This window comes from Salmo salar, chromosome ssa01 (genome assembly GCF_905237065.1).
Source record: "Salmo salar chromosome ssa01, Ssal_v3.1, whole genome shotgun sequence".
In the NCBI taxonomy this organism is placed as follows: Eukaryota; Metazoa; Chordata; class Actinopteri; order Salmoniformes; family Salmonidae; genus Salmo; species Salmo salar.
Window position 1 is genome coordinate 78644378 of NC_059442.1, and position 17527 is coordinate 78661904.

The window sequence follows — 17527 nt, forward strand, 5'->3', positions numbered from 1 at the left end:
TCATATTGACTTGTCCCTCCTAGATCCTCCTGAACGAGTTTGACAGCCATAAGCCACAGTATGACCAGCTTAATGAGGCTGCTGCTGCTATCCTGAGCACATCAGGCAAGCAGGACCCATCCTCTGGTGTGAAGGTGGTGAAGGACCAACTGGCCGCCGTCACCCAGAAATGGCAGGGCCTGACTGGGCAGCTGAGACAGCGAGCTGGCCTCATTGACCAGGCCGTGGGGAAGACGGGCCAGTTCCAAGATCTGCTGAGGAGCCTGAGCCAGAGCGCCGCCTCACTGGAGACCCGGCTCAACAGCCAGCAGGCCCTTAGCAGTCAGCCTGACGTGGTGAAGAAGCAGCTGGAGGAGGCTAACACCATCTCTGGCCAGCTGAGGGAGGAGAGGAAGAGACTGAAAGAGGCTGAGACCCTCTGCTCAGAGCTCTCTGCCCTGGTCACAGAGGACTACCTGAAAACAGACCTAGCCAGGCAGCTGGAGGTGGTCACCAAGCCCTTCAAACAGTTGGAGGACAAAGCAGGTTTGGCTTTGATTTCATTTGCTTTCATTATTTTTATATGATATGTTTTTTTCTCTTTAATGAGAAGCTTCAGGCTGTACTGTGGTTTAATGTCTGAAACTTTGACAGCATTTGAAGGAGTTTCATGATGAGGTAGACATTGTCATTCTGAATGATAAATGTATGCTTTGTTCCTCTGCCTCTAAATCACATTAATGTACATGCTCTTCTTTAGTGAAGCGGATCCAGCAGCTGAACTCGGCCTTCGCAAGCTCCCAGCAGTTCCACCAGACCTCCAAAGACTTCCAGGGGTGGATGAATGAGACGCTCCAGGAGCAGTGTAAATCCCAGGCAGTTTCAGCCCAGGTGGAGACCCTTCGGCAGAGCCTGAAAGAGCACAGTGCCCTGCAGAAGGCCCTCAGTGAACATGAGGAACCATACAGCACCATCGTCAGGGAGGGGGAGACCCTCCTCCAGAACACAGATGGGGCAGAGAAGGTGGCGCTGCAGGGCCAGCTGGCCACATTGCGTTCCAACTGGGACGACGTGAAGAAGAGCTCATCCGAGCGCCAGGATCAGCTCCAGGGGGCGCTGCAGAGGGCCCAGAAGTACCACGAGCATGCTGAGAAGCTCCAGTCCTGGGTCCAGGAGAGTGAGGTCAGGGAGGGTAGCGTCAGGCTCAGCGTGGACCCAGTGGAGGTGGAGAGCTCAATCTCCCAGCTGAAGGCCATCCAGAAGGATGTGGACAAACACAGAGGCATGGTGGCGCAGCTGAACACTGCAGCCGAAAGCCTCCTGGAGGTGGCCAATGCAGACACAGAGGCCGTCAGGGAGGAGAAGGCGGCCATTGGGCAGAGTGTGGACCGGGTCACAGAGAGGGTCCAGAACAAGAGGGAGTCTCTGGACAAGATCTCACAGAGGCTGAAGGAGTTCAACGACACCCACAAAGAGGCCAAGGGCCAGCTGGAAGGGGCTAAGAAGCAGCTTGTTGCCTACTCATCACTGGGGGTCCAGGCCTACAGCAACAAGAACCTGACCAGCATGAAGGCCCAGCAGAAGAGCCTGGATGGGGTCAACACCCAGCTGGAGCACCTGAAGAGCCTTGCCCAGGGTCTGGTGGCCGACGTCCCCGAAGCTGACGGGGTGACAGACCTACTCCTTCAGGCCGACAGCCTGGAGAAAGAGTACTGCTCCCTCAGCAAGGATGTAGGGAAGACTTGCTCCACCTTGGAGGGCAAGCTGCAGGGTATCGGGCAGTTCCAGACCAACATCCGCGAGATGTTCACCCGCTTCGCAGACTTAGATGATGAGCTTGACAGCATGGCTCCTGTTGGCCGCGAACTGGCCACTCTGAATGAGCAGCAGGGCGGCATCAAGGGCTTTGTGGAGAAACTGCAGGAGCTGATGGCAGACACGGCTCAAGGAGAGGACAGATGTAAGAAGATGCTGGAAACTGAGGCCTCCCCAGACCTTCTGGGGCTGAAGAGAGATCTGGATGTTCTGAGTAAGCAGTGTGGCAAGCTGATGGACAGAGCCAAAGGGAGAGAGGAAGAGGTGGGGAGCACACTCACCCGTCTGAATGAGCTTTACTCCAAGCTACAGCAGTTCACTAACAAACTGGGCGGGGCCGAGGTCAAGGAGGAGGGTCAAGGGTCAGTTGGCATGGAGACAGATGTCATCAACCAACAGTTGGAAGCTTTCAAGGTAAGATTAGATTTTGTTAACATTTTACAGTAAAGTAAATGTAATGCAAAGGCTGATACTGTATTATCAAACTTGGTTGCCACCACTAATGGTGATTAATTGTGGTTTTGATGATGGAAAAGAATGCCCATGAACTTTCCATGGCATGTCTTACGCATTGTCTACATTATGGTATCGTATTATTTCAGCTCATGCTTTACTATTGTACTCTAGCGCTATCACTTTCACCAGCCACATCACTCAACTGGATGACATAATCCTGCCAGAAAGATATCATCCTTACATACAGCACTACCCTAAAATAACCATTAATAAGACTTATAACACCTGGAGTAAAATAGGATCTTGAGTGTCTGTTTGAGCTACACCTACACCAAAATATTATTTTGATTTACTGAACTCGCTACAACAAAACGTTCCAATTTGGTTGCAACAGTTTAAAAACATACAGCAAGTACAAGTACCATATTAAATCAAAGTACTTTAAAACCAGATAAACAGTAAAGAAACAAAGCATCATTAAACAAAGTGCAAAGTGCAGTAGAAAACCGTTAGACCATTTCAGTTTCACCCACAATCTACTGATCTACTGTTCTAGTTTCCACGGAAATCTCTGAAAATAAATCCACATCACTATCTTAATGCAATAAGTTCCAATGGGGATGCTTTTTTGCCTGATGCTTTTTGCTGCATTAACCCCAGTGGTATTGTAAGTTAAACAACAGGGCTCTCTAATTCTCTATTGGGCCTGGTGGCCACATGCGTGACCCTCCTCTGGGGAATACTGCTTCAGTATGTTGCTGAGCATCTGGTCCAGACAAAAGACCTCTGACTGGCCCAGATGCCATTGTGGTGGGTGGGTGACGGGCGACCCAGGAACCAGCTAAGAACCAGTGGGGTGACCTATGTTGCATTGGCCCGGGGTAACGAGCATTACCCAGCCTGACTCCTGCTTCCCTCTCCCTCTCCCTCTCCTCCACTTTAAGAATGAGTGTGGGGCCTCCCGAGTGGTGCAGCGGTCTAAGGCACTGCATCACAGTGCTAGAGACGTCACTACAGATGCGGGTTCAATCCTGGGCTGTGTAGTAGCCAACCGCGACCAGGAGACCCATGAGCCGGTGCACAATTGGCCCAGCGTCGTCTGGGTTAAGAGAGGGTTTGGCCGGCTGGGATGTCCTTGTCCCATCGCGCTCTAGCGATTCCTTGTGGCAGCCGGGCGCATGCACGCTGACTTCGGTCGCCAGCTGTACGGTGTTTCCTCTGAAACATTGGTGTGGCTGACTTCTGGGTTAGGCGGGCAGTGTGTCAAGAAGCAGTGCGGCTTGGCGGGGTCGTGTTTCACCTCTCCCGAGTCCGTACGGGAGTTGCAGCGATGGGACAAGTCTGTAACTGGCAATTGGATATCACGAAATTGAGGAGAAAAAGGGGTAAAAAGTACAAAAAATATATATAATAATAAACAGAAATGAGCGTGGCCTTACCTGGTCAGTGGTGACTCACTCGTTGGCATGAAAGAGTAAAATAGTGCTTTGTCTCATTATTCAGCCCTACCAGCTAATTCACTGGTGTTTGAGCATCTACTCTTCCTGTTTAAAAAGAGCTGACTAAAAGTCTTAAAGTTTGTGTTAGCCTGTCTGTGGATGGGTTTAGATGCTCATCATTGGTGTGCATGACTTTGCTGTATCTGCCTACCTGAACTTGAACTTTCCCCTGTAGAATTTAAGAGTATACAGGGCATTGCTTTTCTAGCTGTGGAACATCTTGATGTGGTGGTTACTATATGTCATACCGTTGCTGTTAACAATAAAGGCATCTAGTAGTGCATGCTTACGCTGTATTAGGAATATCTGGATTCTACAGAAATGGAAAGGGAGCCAGAATAGTAACCACTAGCCAGAAACCATATTCCTGCAATGCTAAATATTCACTCTCCTTCTCCAACCAACACATTTACCACTACTGGGAGTTTTTAATCATTCAACATTATTGTTTTTTTATTTGCAGAGTTTTTCTCTCATCACTCAAGTTTCCTTTGATGTTAGTGTGAATGTGTAACAAGTATTTATTCTCTCTATGAAACAAAACAAAAATTATTCTATAAAACACTATCTTAATACGAAAGATATGAGCGAATATAAATAAAACACTAACAACAGCATAGTTGTGCCATAATATTATCAAGGCTTTTGTTGGTATATGAGTGGTGGATGAAACAGGGATACCCATTACCAAGGCTTAAAGTGGGATAAAAAGCATTCTAAAAGCCTGTAAATGCTGTTAGAGTTGATGGAAGGGGAGTAACTATTCAGATTTGGGAAAAGAAAATAGTTATTTATTGGCTGAAAGCATCATATCAAAACATTGTATTACTTTTAATCAAATGTTTCATACTACAGCATTACACACATCTATTTGCAAATATAGGCCAAAGGAATTTGTTTAATTTTGTTTTGATGTTTTTTTTATTTAATCACAAGTACATTCACAAACATCAGCCTTTAGATAAATACCTTAAAATGTTATATCATAATATAGGTCTAGTAGAACTCCAGTCAATGGTCTGAATGGTAGCTGGAATTATAATAATATATAATGTAATTTTGTGCCAGTTAACCCATTTTAAACATTGTGTTTTTGAGCTACAGACTTCTGGGTTGTTCCATTGGATTTGTCTATTTCATCTGTAGATACCAACCATGAGTCTGCTTGGTTAACGGGGACTGAGCTAGTGCAGGGTTTGTGAGACAAGGGTGCCCGGGCCAGGTCTGTAGAATCTGAATGGTTTGAGCTACACGCTATTAAAATATATCTTTGAGAATTTGAGACTCTCACGAAAACACACGTGTAACATGTTTTGCTCTATGACGCTCACAAGCTACACAAATGACATAGTGTCTATAATATTGTAATACATTCACATAGTTTCTGTCACAAACTCCACACAGTTGTCACTGACTAGTTGGATATTCATTTCCTGGTGAGTAAACGATTTCTGTACTCACAGCATTCATATAAATAAAACAAAGTAATTTTGTGATATGAAATTGTGATCTTGTCTCATCGCTACAACTCCCCAACACACTCGGGAGAGGCGAAGGTCGAGTCATGTATCCTCCGAAACATTACCTGCCAAACCGCGCTTCTTAACACCCGCCCACTTAACCCAGAAGACAGCTGCACAAATGTGTCAGAGGAAACACTGTTCAACTGACGACTGAAGTCAGCCTGCAGGCCAAGTAAATCCCCTCTGGCCAAACCCTCCCCTAACGACGCTGGGCCAGTCACGTCTGGTTGTGACACAGCCTGGGATCGAACCTGGGTCTGTAGTGATGCCTCAAGCACGGCGATGCAGGGCCTTAGACCACTGCGCCACTCGGGAGGCCTGGTATAAATACATTTTTATCAGGTTTTTGCTTTGGCAAACCATATTTTTTGTTGTTGACATTTATCAATAAAACTCATTAATGCAACTGTTAATGTCAAATTGTTTGTGTTCTAGTTGTAGCCTTGGTTCTCCTGAAAAGAAAATGGCAAAACACTTAATTGTGAGGCTAAATATAAGGGCTGGACATGCAGATAAATGAAAAGCCAATTTTAGCTGGGGTCTCAGGACTGCTAGAGTTTTTTAAGAGGGTTTGATTGGTAACCATGAACCATCCTATAATATTGACTTCTACCAGCTGTTGCTGAGCAACGTGTTCCCTGCTGGTTGTGCTCACCCTATCACCCTCTCATTGTCCCATCTGTAAGTCTCGTTGAGTAGGCCTGCACACAGACACATAGCTGCTAGCAGTACTCATTCAGGCCACTAGCTGCTCTCTCTGACAAAAGTTCCCTGAAAATAAGGAATCACAAAAAGAACCCTACTTAATTCCATTACAGCACAAGGTATTTCCTAATTGGTGTCTAAAAACCTGTTTTGATGCTCGGAAACCTGTGGACACAGACCGAGACCGAACGTAATGGGATGTCTGCAGTGTGAATAGGGGTTTCATGTGGTGTATAATAATCCTGCTTGGTTTATTCGTAGATCTGGTACTTGGTGTATTTTGGGGTTTCATTGGCAGCTGTTGTGAAAGAAATAAACATAAAAAGGCAGCAATAAGTGAACTCATTTTGTTGCGTTACCATTTTAGGTCACGGTTTGTAAGAGCCTCCCCTCCCACGTCCAGTGTTTCACTCTTATTGTTGTTGTAGTTAGGGGATCTGGAAGGTTTGCTGGGAAGGATGTGGCGTATGTAGTCCTTCGTGATAGTTAGTGTGAGCTCAGCTCAGTGACAAAACCTGCTGGGGGTTGGGGAGGTGGGATGTGTCGGGGCGTATTTCTTAAGTTTCTACTCAGACGTTACATCAGTGTCTCCTATGAGCCTAAAAGGAATTTCTCTCTCCTGAATCATAGCTATTCCTCTCACTGAAGTTGATGAGGGGAAAAGGGCCGTTGGGAGACCCCATCGTGTAACCCAGCTTGCTCACTTACCCCAATGATGATACACTCAAATCAAATCACTCTCCCCAAGGTGGAACATGACACCAGAAATGTACCAGAAGGATCTGAGTTGGTAACACATTGTTTTTCTAGGATTGGCAGATCACTTTTCATGGTGACACATTGCATTTTTCCTTTGTGTTTTGGGATTGTGATTCACCTAAGACACCTAAGAGATTCATTTGTTCCTGTATTTTGCAGTTGCCCTCATAGTAGGAGTGCACTTATACACAATCAAGAGAAGCTTTTGAATTTGTCTCATTGAATTCTTTGTCTAGTCCTTTATAATGGTTTTCGTTTCATTCACACCCATTGTTGGGAGTGACTGATGAGTAGTTCTGTTGAAAGGGATTTTTCTGCAGATGATGTCACAAAGAAATCTGGCCCTTCTGCAACCTTTGGTCTGAATAGCCTGTCTTTGTGAATAACTTTAGTCACATGCAATGTAATAAGAGTTATGTGTAAGTGCTCTATAGGTTTCGAGGGAGATATTTGAGTCATTTTGATTGGTTAAGGTGTATCCTATGTTGGTTGGAATGGGCATTAGTGAAGTTGCTCTCTTTCAAAAAATCTCATTATGACACATTTTTCTCATTCGGAGATCAATACCCCCAGTTTACTAAAATCACATTCTTAATGCCAAACCAGTTAGTGTGGGCCAGGATAACGGAAACAGCCTTGGTGCAGGAAAAGGAGGACGAAAAGAGGAAAACTTGGCCCTCCCTTAATTCAACGCCTGGATTTTGTCAAAATGATGTGGGATTCAGCTGCTTAATATCCTTTCTCTAAACCCAACAGATCTATTTAACCTCTTATTTATCTCTGCCAGACTTGTTCTCCTCTCACTGTGGAAAGGGGTTGTGGTGGTGGAAGGAGTTGGGATGGTTCAACTCCTTTCTGTTATCAGCCTTCTGTGCTGCACACAAAATTAATTCCTCTCATTATCTCTCTCTCTCATTCCTCCTTTCTTCTCTCACACAACCCGGGTCACTCGCCATAAAAAGACACACCATGCCATGGATTTGGCAGAGCTGTGGGTGTTAAATTACCTGGGACCTGTGCCTCCCTCAGCATTCCAGAGTAATTAAGAATATCTGCAGGGTCCACAGCAACCATCCACAGGAAAACAACAGAGAGGGAACAGAAAAAAAAGGGAAAACATAGAGATCTATTTCAGCCCAGCGTGATGTCACCAAAGTGGGAGCTGCCGCTGCCTGCTGGTCTGGTGTGGTGATTAAATGTTTTCTTCCTTCAGAGGAAAGCTAGTGCGTGTTGTGTGTTCCCCCCATCCTCTCCCATCCCCTCAGTCAGAGAGAGAGAGAGAGAGAGTGAGAGAGAGTGATGGTGCCAGGACGCAGAAGATGACTAAGAAGTTAAGTCATATGGACTGTGGAGATAGAAGGGGAGAATTAGAGAAAAAAAGGGTCAAGCGTCCGACCAATCAACATGTGCCGGAGCAGCCTTCTGTGGCAGATGTTGCCTGAATAATGAGCTAGCGGGGGCGGGGCCTGCAGCCTCTCTGCCAGGAGGGTGTCTGTCTGTCATTGCAGGGCGAACCACCAGAGAGGCAGGGCAGGCATTTTTGTTTATCCAGGAGCACCGGCTCTTCTCGCCCTTTGTTTTCATAGAGCCCTGTGGATTTGTATCAGGATATGCCACTTTGCACTGAAGCTCTCCCACAGCCTACTTGGATACCAGCGGGATTTAAGGGATAAAATAAGCACTTTTAAGGGAGAAAAATTATAATGACGTTTTGACAATGGGGAGGACAGCACCAAGTAGGGAATTCTTTGAGGATAGGTGACTCAATGACCGGATTGGACGGGTCCAGATACTGATTGCACAGCCAGTGCACTTTCTGAGTGAGGGTGATATGTTGCTTTAGTGTTATTGAGGTCCATTATTTTTACTGTTTGGATTATGACGATTATTAGGTCTGTTTTATATATTCTGAATTTGTTTAAGTAATTGCACCAATTATTGTGAATTGTTCATTTTATTTTTTTATAAGAAATTGGTTTTGATATAGAAAATTAAGTAAATTAAAAAAGTGAATATTGAACATGCACTTTTAGTAGTATTTTTTGGCTTGTTGCTTTAGCAGCAAATATTTGCACTGAAACAACATATACTGTACCTCAGACCACATTAGCATTATTTTATTATCTCTGAGTCAGTGCAGTTAGATTTAAGATGGGGAAACCTCTTAGCAGACCAGACTGCCTCCGCCAGAACCCCTCCTGTGTGGGAAAAGGGGAGGAGGAGGACCTAAACATTGATGACTGCTACGTTCCCCAGAGATCCATCTATGACACTGTCCGTCTCAATGAGCAGATTGACTGTGGCTCAAAGGGCAGCCTGGCTTCCAGGCACTTCACTGGCACGCTACCCTACACACACCACACCCTGGACATGAGCAGCCTGTGTAGCAACGGAGTCCTCACCTCCTCCAGCGCCTTTGAGCTCCGCACCCGCGAGGCAGCTAAACTGGAGTGTGCTGTCTTTGATGGCCTGAAACTGAACGGTGACATCATCAGGGGAGCGGGAACGGTGCTCCCTAAGACTCGTCTGGGGCAGGGAGGGGAGAAGAAGGAGCGCCCGCACCACCGGCGATCCTGGAGGACATTCGCTCCCACTAACATAGGGGAGTACGCCAGTCGCAGTGGCACCCTCTGTTCAGATGGAGTGGATAGGTCGAGCCATGGTTTGGCCCGTGGCAGGAGGGGACGGAGTGTCACCAACTCCCTAACATCAGAGGAGGACTCAGGCCTGTGCAGCCCCACCGCAGAGAGGGAGCGCCGCTCCCACCGGGCCTCCAGGAAACCACGCCCAGGCACCAGGAGCCTCTCCTCCTCCGAGGCCATGCACGTGTCTGGGGAGATAAAACCAAGCTGCTCCCACAGCTCAGGGCAGGAGGAGTTCCCCTTCTCCCCGGTCAGGGACAACATACCCAGGGAACTGTACAACCCAGGACAGAGCAACAACCCTGTACAGGAGTCCCAAGAGGGGAATGACACCTGTGTGACAGACTTGAGTGAAACAGAGTTGACCATCACTAATGGGGAATACAGGGACTCCACAGGCAGGCGCTCCTCAAGATCAAACAGTAGGGATTCGACTGGCAGGAGGTCCTCGAGATCAGCCAATAGGGTCCAAAATGGTGTCTCTAGGACGCTAGCGAGCTACGATGAGCTCCCCACCGCCGAGCTGCTAGAGGACATGTCCTCCCAGTCAGACTGTGAGTTGGTCAGCGTGGTTGTCACACAGCCGGAGCCCTATGTGAATTCTGGGCCGCGACCAGAGTGTAGACAAAATATGGCTGTTAAACCGTTTGACTTGCAACACCACAGAGCTATAGAACCACGGAAATACAGCATGGAGGACCTGGAGGACTTCCTGCTGTCAGTGGAAAGGGAGGCCTGCTTGGCCAATGGCAGTGAGCCACGGTCGTACCAAGAAATAGGGGACGACGAAATCGAGAGCCTGTTAACTGCTATAGCCGCATGCTCCGAAATGGACCTCATGGGCTTCTCCTCCCCCCAGGTACCTCGAAATAGTCTCATCCAACTCCAGCATTGCAGGGTGATTCTACTTTCAACTGGGCCAAATAAATACTGCACTTTTGATTAGTGTTTCCTGGGATGCTAGTCTTGTTTATCAGATTACATTAGGTCTGAATTGGGTTTAGTACGCCAGCCTGGCCTGTGAGTCTGTCTGGTGTGATGCTGCACAGCTGTGCTCCAACTATTTGCCGTGCTTTCCTTTCTTGAAGCTGTAGTGCTGACCAGTCAGAAAGAGGTTGTTGTTATGCCAGCTCTGTGGCCTAGGCCAGCAGCCTGTCTATACAATCACTCTTCAGGGACTGGCGAAACATGTTGTAATGCTCAGATGCATTTTTGAAACATTATTGTTAATTGTAGACAGTCAAAGTGCATAGCTGATAATCCATTTTGACTCTCTTTGTTTTGTTTTATGGGTAATGCATGGCTCACAAATAACCAATACATGTCAATGAACTGACTCATGTTTATCAGGAGGGCAAACAGAGATATCTGACATTTTTTAAATATCTTGCCAATGGCTGGATTTGTGTAAACAATCGGAATGTCTTGTCTTTCTTAATACACATTTGAAAATGTAAAAGTATGGCATGAATCAAGGACTTTATTCAGTCCAATTTGGATAACACCCGTGGACAACACACTGAAAGCAACGTCTCATTCCCGAGAGCTCTCTTAAAACGTAGGGGAGGCATATTTCTTTAAAAGCAAAATCAAACATCTCTTGTTTTGTCTTTATTGAAGTCTTGCCCTTATGAACCTCTGACATCATCTGTCTTATTGAGAGAAAGAATTATCTCTCATCCGCTCTAAGTTGTTCTGCGTCTGATAATACACAATGTATTTTATTATCTCTGGCCACAGGTATTCCAGAAAGAGGAGGTTGATCCACTACAGACCCAGTTGCAAGACATCAACTGGCTGGGCCAGGGCCTGATCCAGAATGCCGCCAAAGGTACCAGCACCAAGGGCCTTGAACATGACCTGGAGGATGGCAACACTCGATGGAACACACTCAACAAAAAGGTTAGCCTGTCTCTGGGTTATTAATCTACTTCACACTCTAGCCTTATTGCTTTTTACATAGGTGAAAGAGGTCAAACTTTAGACACGTTTGATGAATAATACTCCCATGTGGTTCTTGCTTAATGTTTTTATAGCTATAATTAGTTACTGAGACTGAGTTTTACTTGGCCATAATACTTACCGCCTATATCGTAATACATGTGATGCCTATATTTAAATGGTCTTGCATAGATTGCTGAGCGGTCAGCGCAGCTGCACGAGGCCCTATTGCATTGTGGGAGGTTCCAGGATGCTCTGGAGTCCCTGCTCAGCTGGCTGACGGACACGGAGGAGCTGGTGTCCAATCAGAAACCTCCCTCTGCTGAGTTCAAAGTCGTCAAGGCACAGATCCAGGAGCAGATAGTAAGCCAAAAGAGAACTGATTACACACTTACAACATCAGTAGCTGCTAATTTACACATACATTAAAACCTATTCACAGAGTCCATGTAGGCTTTACTGATTCAGCCATTTATCATTTTTATTGGCGTCCATTGTGGAGCATTATTTAGGGCTATCCTGAAGCTTCTGTTGAATTAACCTTTATAATACCATGGCATTGTTGAATACTCCTTTCTGATTGACTTGAAGGTCATTCTAGAGCGTGGATCATTTACCTATAATCCACTGTAAGCAATAATTGTGCTCGGAGCATGTTGAACCTCGTAACTTCTTCACCTTTATTTGTCCTGGACAGCTCCTCCAGAGGCTGCTCGATGATCGTAGGCCTACGGTGGAGCTGATTAAGAAGGAAGGAGGGAAGGTTGTGGACCTGGGAGCAGAGTTTGTGGAAAAGGAGAAGGTGGGGAAGGAGATTGAGTGCCTGGGGCAGAGGTGGGACGCTTTGCTGAAGAAGGCTGAGAACAGGTCTGTCTGCACAACCAACACTTCCCTGAGAGATGTATTTAAGCAAAGAAATTCTGCTGATTGGATTTTTGCTACGGAAATGCCATCCCTTTCCTCAGTCGTAGCCCTTTACACTCGTACCTGTATACAGGTTGAAAATGGCAGATTTGGGCACTGATAAGCACCTAAATTGGAACGCAGTGGCTGTACAGAAACATGCTATAATCAGGGTTTCCCAAACTTGGTCCTGGCCCTCCTAGCACCACACAGCTGATTCAAATAACCAACTCGTCATCAAGCTTTCATTGTTTGAAGCAGCTGTGTAGTGCTCGGGCAAAAACCAAAATGTGTACCCAGGGAGGGGCCCCAGGACCAAGTTTGGGAAACCTTGCTATTAATGACGTCAGAGCTCAGGCTCTGTGCTTCACAGCGCAGCGCTGTATGGGTTTTGGCTGACAGACGTTTTGAACTTAAGCACAGCACACGACAAGAAGTTGCTCCCATCCCTCCCGCTAATTGGGCAACTTCTGCACATTGTTTGTTTTCTGAGTGAGGGAAATGTAAGTTAAGAGGACTCTGTGTGTTTTGAAAGATGAGACGTTGACGATTATCATAAATACTGCGTTGATATCAAACAAGCCAAAAACCGGTGAGTCCAAATGTGCACTTCACATTTCCAAATCATTAAACTCATGTCATATACAGTACAGTGTCACTGTTTAGGAGTACTATGTTTGATGTCCAGTTACAGGACATGACGTCATACCCTGGGTAGTTCTGAATATTTTTTGCCTATGTTTGCCTACTCTGAAGAAAGTTTGCAGTGGAATCACAAACCTGAATGCACGCATGCGTCCTTTCTATGCGCATCGAAATAAGAATTTGTTTCTCTGAATTGCCCCGTGAAAGCCGAACGCTGTAAGGTCATATTTTATAGCTTAGCTAGTCATGTTTTCAATAGAACAAGCTTTCAAATCATGCCCACCTGACCCAGATTGCGATTTATAATGGGCTGTTTTTGGATTGCGTAAACAACAACAGTAATTGTGTGATGGGGGGTGCAGGGTTGTGTTCCAAACAAAACAACTACAAGTGTGCTTGTTCTAGTTCCTCAATGGCACAGCTAGAAGACCTACAAAAAAGTACCGTATAGGTGAAGACTCTTCTTTGAGTCATAAAAGTTAATTGGAATTACTTAGGAACTGTGCACACTTTGGAGAGGTGCATGTCCACTTGGAGACCTGTTAGACCTCTCACTCAAACCCAAGTAATTTTTTGTTTTATGTTGCACCTACCCCACATTTTCCAGGAATATTCCTATCATATTACTAAATGTATCCAGGGTATTTTCTGATTTCGTTATCAACAAATGCTGCGAAAGGTACAGTAAATGTAAAATGCACATAAAATCAACAGTGTAATGTTTGGATTCAGTATTGTGTCAGATGAACTGTTGTGTTCTCACCTTTAGTCTAATCATTCCCCCATCATCTCCAAACTGTTCCCTTTCAATCGCTACCATGCTTATGCATATGCCTTTCATATTTCTTCTGGAAGGAACATTTTAATTTAACCCTATCAATATAGTCCAATTCCACCACGTTTAAGGGTTCATGTAAAGGGTTGGACGATGCAGCCAAATGAGGTGTTGCGTTCTGGATAAGTTCCCTAAAGACAGAATTAATTGACCCTCCCCCGCCATCCGTAAGTGACAGTTGTTAGGTATAATTATTCAATTGTGTAACTGGAGACTGGGCGCCAGAGGTCTTTGAGGAGACAATTATCTTGGCACCCAGTATCTTGGCATCCAGGCCAGACTTTAGTTGAGGGAGTAAACCTGTCTCATTATTCATCTGTTCCTCTTCTGTTCTCTCTTGGCATGCTGGGTAATGTAGGCACAAACAGCTGAAGAGCATTCTAGTTGTGGCTCAGCAGTTCCATGAGACACTGGAGCCTCTGTCTGAGTGGCTCTCTGCCACAGAGAAACGCTTGGCCAAATCTGAACCCATCGGCACACAGACTACCAAGCTGGAAGTGCAGATCTCCCAGCACAAGGTAAGATAATTCATGTTTCAGTCATTGATGTGAATTCAGTCGGCCAATCCTTTGTTTTCAGATTCTCATGATTTGTTGTGTTGCCCTGTTTTATCATCATTTGCATTCAGTTGATGTTTGTAATTTTAAGTTTCTTATTGGTTCAGTATTCATCCCCCCACCCCCCACTGTGTTTGTGTGTGTGTGTTTTGTTTATCCCCCTGGTGTGTGTTCCATGTGTGGTGGTGATGTGGTCAGGCCTTAGAGGAGGAGATAATGGGTCACAGTAAAGACCTGGTTCAGGCCGTCAGCCTGGGTCAGATGCTCAAGCCAGTTAGCTCAGTGGACGATAAGGAGCTGGTGCAGTCTAAGCTGGACTCCACCCAAGCCAGTTACATAGAGCTGCAGGAGCACTGTAGGAGGAAGGCTGAGATGCTGCAGCAGGCTCTGGCCAATGCCCAGCTCTTTGGAGAGGACGAGGTGGCCCTCATGAACTGGCTCAACGAAGTGCACACTAGGCTGAGCGAAGTGTCCGTCAAAGACTACAAGACGGACGTTCTTGAAAAGCAGTGTGCAGAACAACTGGTACTACTACCATCACACTCCTCCTCAGGCCTAACATTAATTCATCCTTTATCTCTTTACATCGTTTTTAAGTCATTTTAAGTTACATCTAACTACTTTGTTACTTTCAGTTCCGTGTTAAGTTTAGTTTGTGTGAAAAAAATCAAAGTATTTCTTGGTTCCTAATGCTGTTTAAGTCAGATGAGTTGTTGCTAATGTTTTGTGTCTTGTCCAGGCCCTACATGAAGACATTGAGTTGAGGAAGCAGAATGTTGATCAAGCCATTTCCAATGGATTGGAGCTGCTGAAACAAACAACAGGTGAGATGATATGTTGAATACTTTACCTATAATTTGAATGAAACACTTCAGAATGATTCATCTGAATGAATGTATCTTCTTTTACCTTTTGTAGGTGATGAGGTGGTTGTCATCCAAGGCAAGTTGGACGGGATAAAGACGAGATACGCTGAGATCAACTCCATGAGTGGTAACGTGTCTAAGACCCTGGACGAGGCCCTGACCCTGGCCTCTAAGCTTCAGCACACCCATGAAGACCTCAGCTCCTGGCTGAAGAATGTCGAAGCTGAGCTCACCGCCTTTGCTGCTCAGCTGCCTGTAGGAGAGCAGCTCATCCAGGCACAAGACAGGCAGAAGGTAATGATAGGCCTGTTTTGTTTGACACTTTGTTGGGGGAAGCAGTTAACACTAGTTATTAAGTTTCTGTATTTGTATTGCTTGGGTTTGTTTTTTTGGTGGTGATGACAGATATGTGGGCTTGCCATGTGACCTCGGTTAGTTTTAATCTGTCATTTGGTATTACGGTATTCCAAGCAAAAGGGTATTACTTGGAATATTCTGTAACATCAGGATAGATTTACGACAGCCATATTACATCACTTTTAAACACAGTGCATGGAGAGATAGATTGGTGCTCACTGCTCACTGTATGGCCCTTTGTGTTACCCAGGCATTGCTGAAAGAAGCCATGGATCACAAGCCCCAGGTGGACAAACTGAACGAGGTGAGCAGCTCTCTGCTGGAGCTGGTCCCATGGAGGGCCCGGGAGGGCCTGGACAAGCTGGTGACAGAGGACAACGACCGATACAAGGCCGCAAGTGACACCATCACACAGCATGTGGAGCAGATCAACGCCGCCATACTGAAATCACAGCAGGTATAGTAAAACAACCACTCATTACAGTAGGCCACTGTAAACAGAGGAACAGACATAACATACTAAATGGGAACACAGCCATTCAAATTAGTTCAACAACAAAGGGAACCGCTGACCAGAATGCTCATTTCTGTTCTGGGTGATTGAGGCTATTATAGTCTTAATTCCATCTGCTTTCAGCACTAAATCCTCCTTGTTTAGCCTCTTTTTGGCCTCTAGGGAGCTTTGTTTTCTGTCATTATTGTTCATTAAACACTGGGAACTGTTATAGAGGATGATTACATTTGCATCTTATTATTTGCTCATTAAAAATTGCATTGTAGTGCTGACACCTAAGAAAGTAGGGTATAATGTTGCATGGTCGTCAATGAACTGTCAAACTCATGACTGGATTTTATGTCCCAAAAACAGATATTCTTTTACTTCTTTCTATATATTTTAAGATAAAATAAAGCATTATTTCATGATTATATTCAGCAGGGGGACTTCCTGCTTACAGGCATGAACAACAATAGAATTGAAATCTACCAGGACTGCCCGTATTAGTTCTTCCCAATTTATGCTCCCCCTTGAGGCATACCCACATTGGGAACAGGAAGTTGCCCCGCTGTGTATAATGACATGATATTGCTCAATCTACCTTTAATTAGGCCTATTGTACCATTCATGATAGGATGTTTTCTGTGCAGTTTGAACAAGCAGCTGACAATTTGCTGGCCTGGCTTACTGAAGCAGAGAGGAAGATGTTGTCATTGGGGGAGATCAGGCTGGAACAGGACCAGACCACAGCACAGCTCCAGGCCCAGAAGGTCAGTCTGTCTGTCATGTACCTGTACTGTGTATCTGTATATATGCCTGTAGAGACATTAGCCACCACCACCACCGTGCAAACAAACAAGTCCAGGAAACAATGATGTGTGCTGCAGCTGTGTGTTCACTGTGTGTAAGTTACCATTCAAACATCCTCCTCTGATTGACCAGGGCTTCTCCATGGACATCATGAGACACAAGGATGCTGTGGATGACATTGTGAAAACAGGCGAGGCCATCATGAACAGCAAGGATGAGGATGAAAAGCAAGCCTTGAAGGTAAAAAAGTCCTATAATGGAATGAACTCCTAACATCCATCTGTTGTTGGTAGAATACCTCCAGAGTAACCTTGTGCATCCATGAACGTAGCATATGGGCCTTTGATAGAGATTTCTGTCAGAAACCCTGAGGAAGGCAGCTTGCTGTCTAAATGATAAATGAATTGCACCAGCATGTGCAGCTGCCTTGCTTTTTTTTCTAAGAAGCATACATCAACTTAGTTTTTTTATGTTCTGTTTTTTGCAGGTCAAGATCCAAGCCCTCCTGGAGAAGTACGGCGTGGTAAGTCAGCTGAACTCGGAGCGCTGCCTGCAGCTGGAGCGAGCCCAGTCTCTGGCCAGCCAGTTCTGGGAGACTTACGAGGAGCTGTGGCCCTGGCTCCAGGAGACCCGCACCAGCTTCAGCCAGCTCCCACTGCTGGCCATTGAGTACGAAGCTCTCCGACAGCAACAGGAGGAGCTCAGGGTGAGCCCAACTTAAAGTCTATTAGCTAGTTGT

The 17527-nt window shown here is 45.7% G+C and overlaps 1 protein-coding gene across 29 annotated transcripts in view; it reads left to right on the top strand.

The window, feature by feature from the left end:
• Positions 1 to 17527, top strand: part of LOC106612695 (dystonin) — a 189989-nt gene that overhangs the window by 132077 nt on the left and 40385 nt on the right. For 25 of the 29 annotated variants that reach the window (XM_014214117.2, XM_014214148.2, XM_014214133.2 and 22 more), the window contains 13 exons: positions 24 to 525; positions 740 to 2208; positions 11119 to 11280; positions 11512 to 11682; positions 12017 to 12186; positions 14061 to 14220; positions 14458 to 14784; positions 14999 to 15083; positions 15178 to 15419; positions 15733 to 15939; positions 16629 to 16748; positions 16921 to 17028; positions 17276 to 17494. In XM_014214117.2, coding sequence (XP_014069592.2) covers positions 24 to 525; positions 740 to 2208; positions 11119 to 11280; positions 11512 to 11682; positions 12017 to 12186; positions 14061 to 14220; positions 14458 to 14784; positions 14999 to 15083; positions 15178 to 15419; positions 15733 to 15939; positions 16629 to 16748; positions 16921 to 17028; positions 17276 to 17494 — 3942 coding nt within the window. The remainder of the gene's footprint in view (positions 1 to 23; positions 526 to 739; positions 2209 to 11118; positions 11281 to 11511; positions 11683 to 12016; positions 12187 to 14060; positions 14221 to 14457; positions 14785 to 14998; positions 15084 to 15177; positions 15420 to 15732; positions 15940 to 16628; positions 16749 to 16920; positions 17029 to 17275; positions 17495 to 17527) is intronic. The other 4 variants (XM_014214222.2, XM_014214247.2, XM_045722920.1 and 1 more) reach the window with 1 other exon arrangement.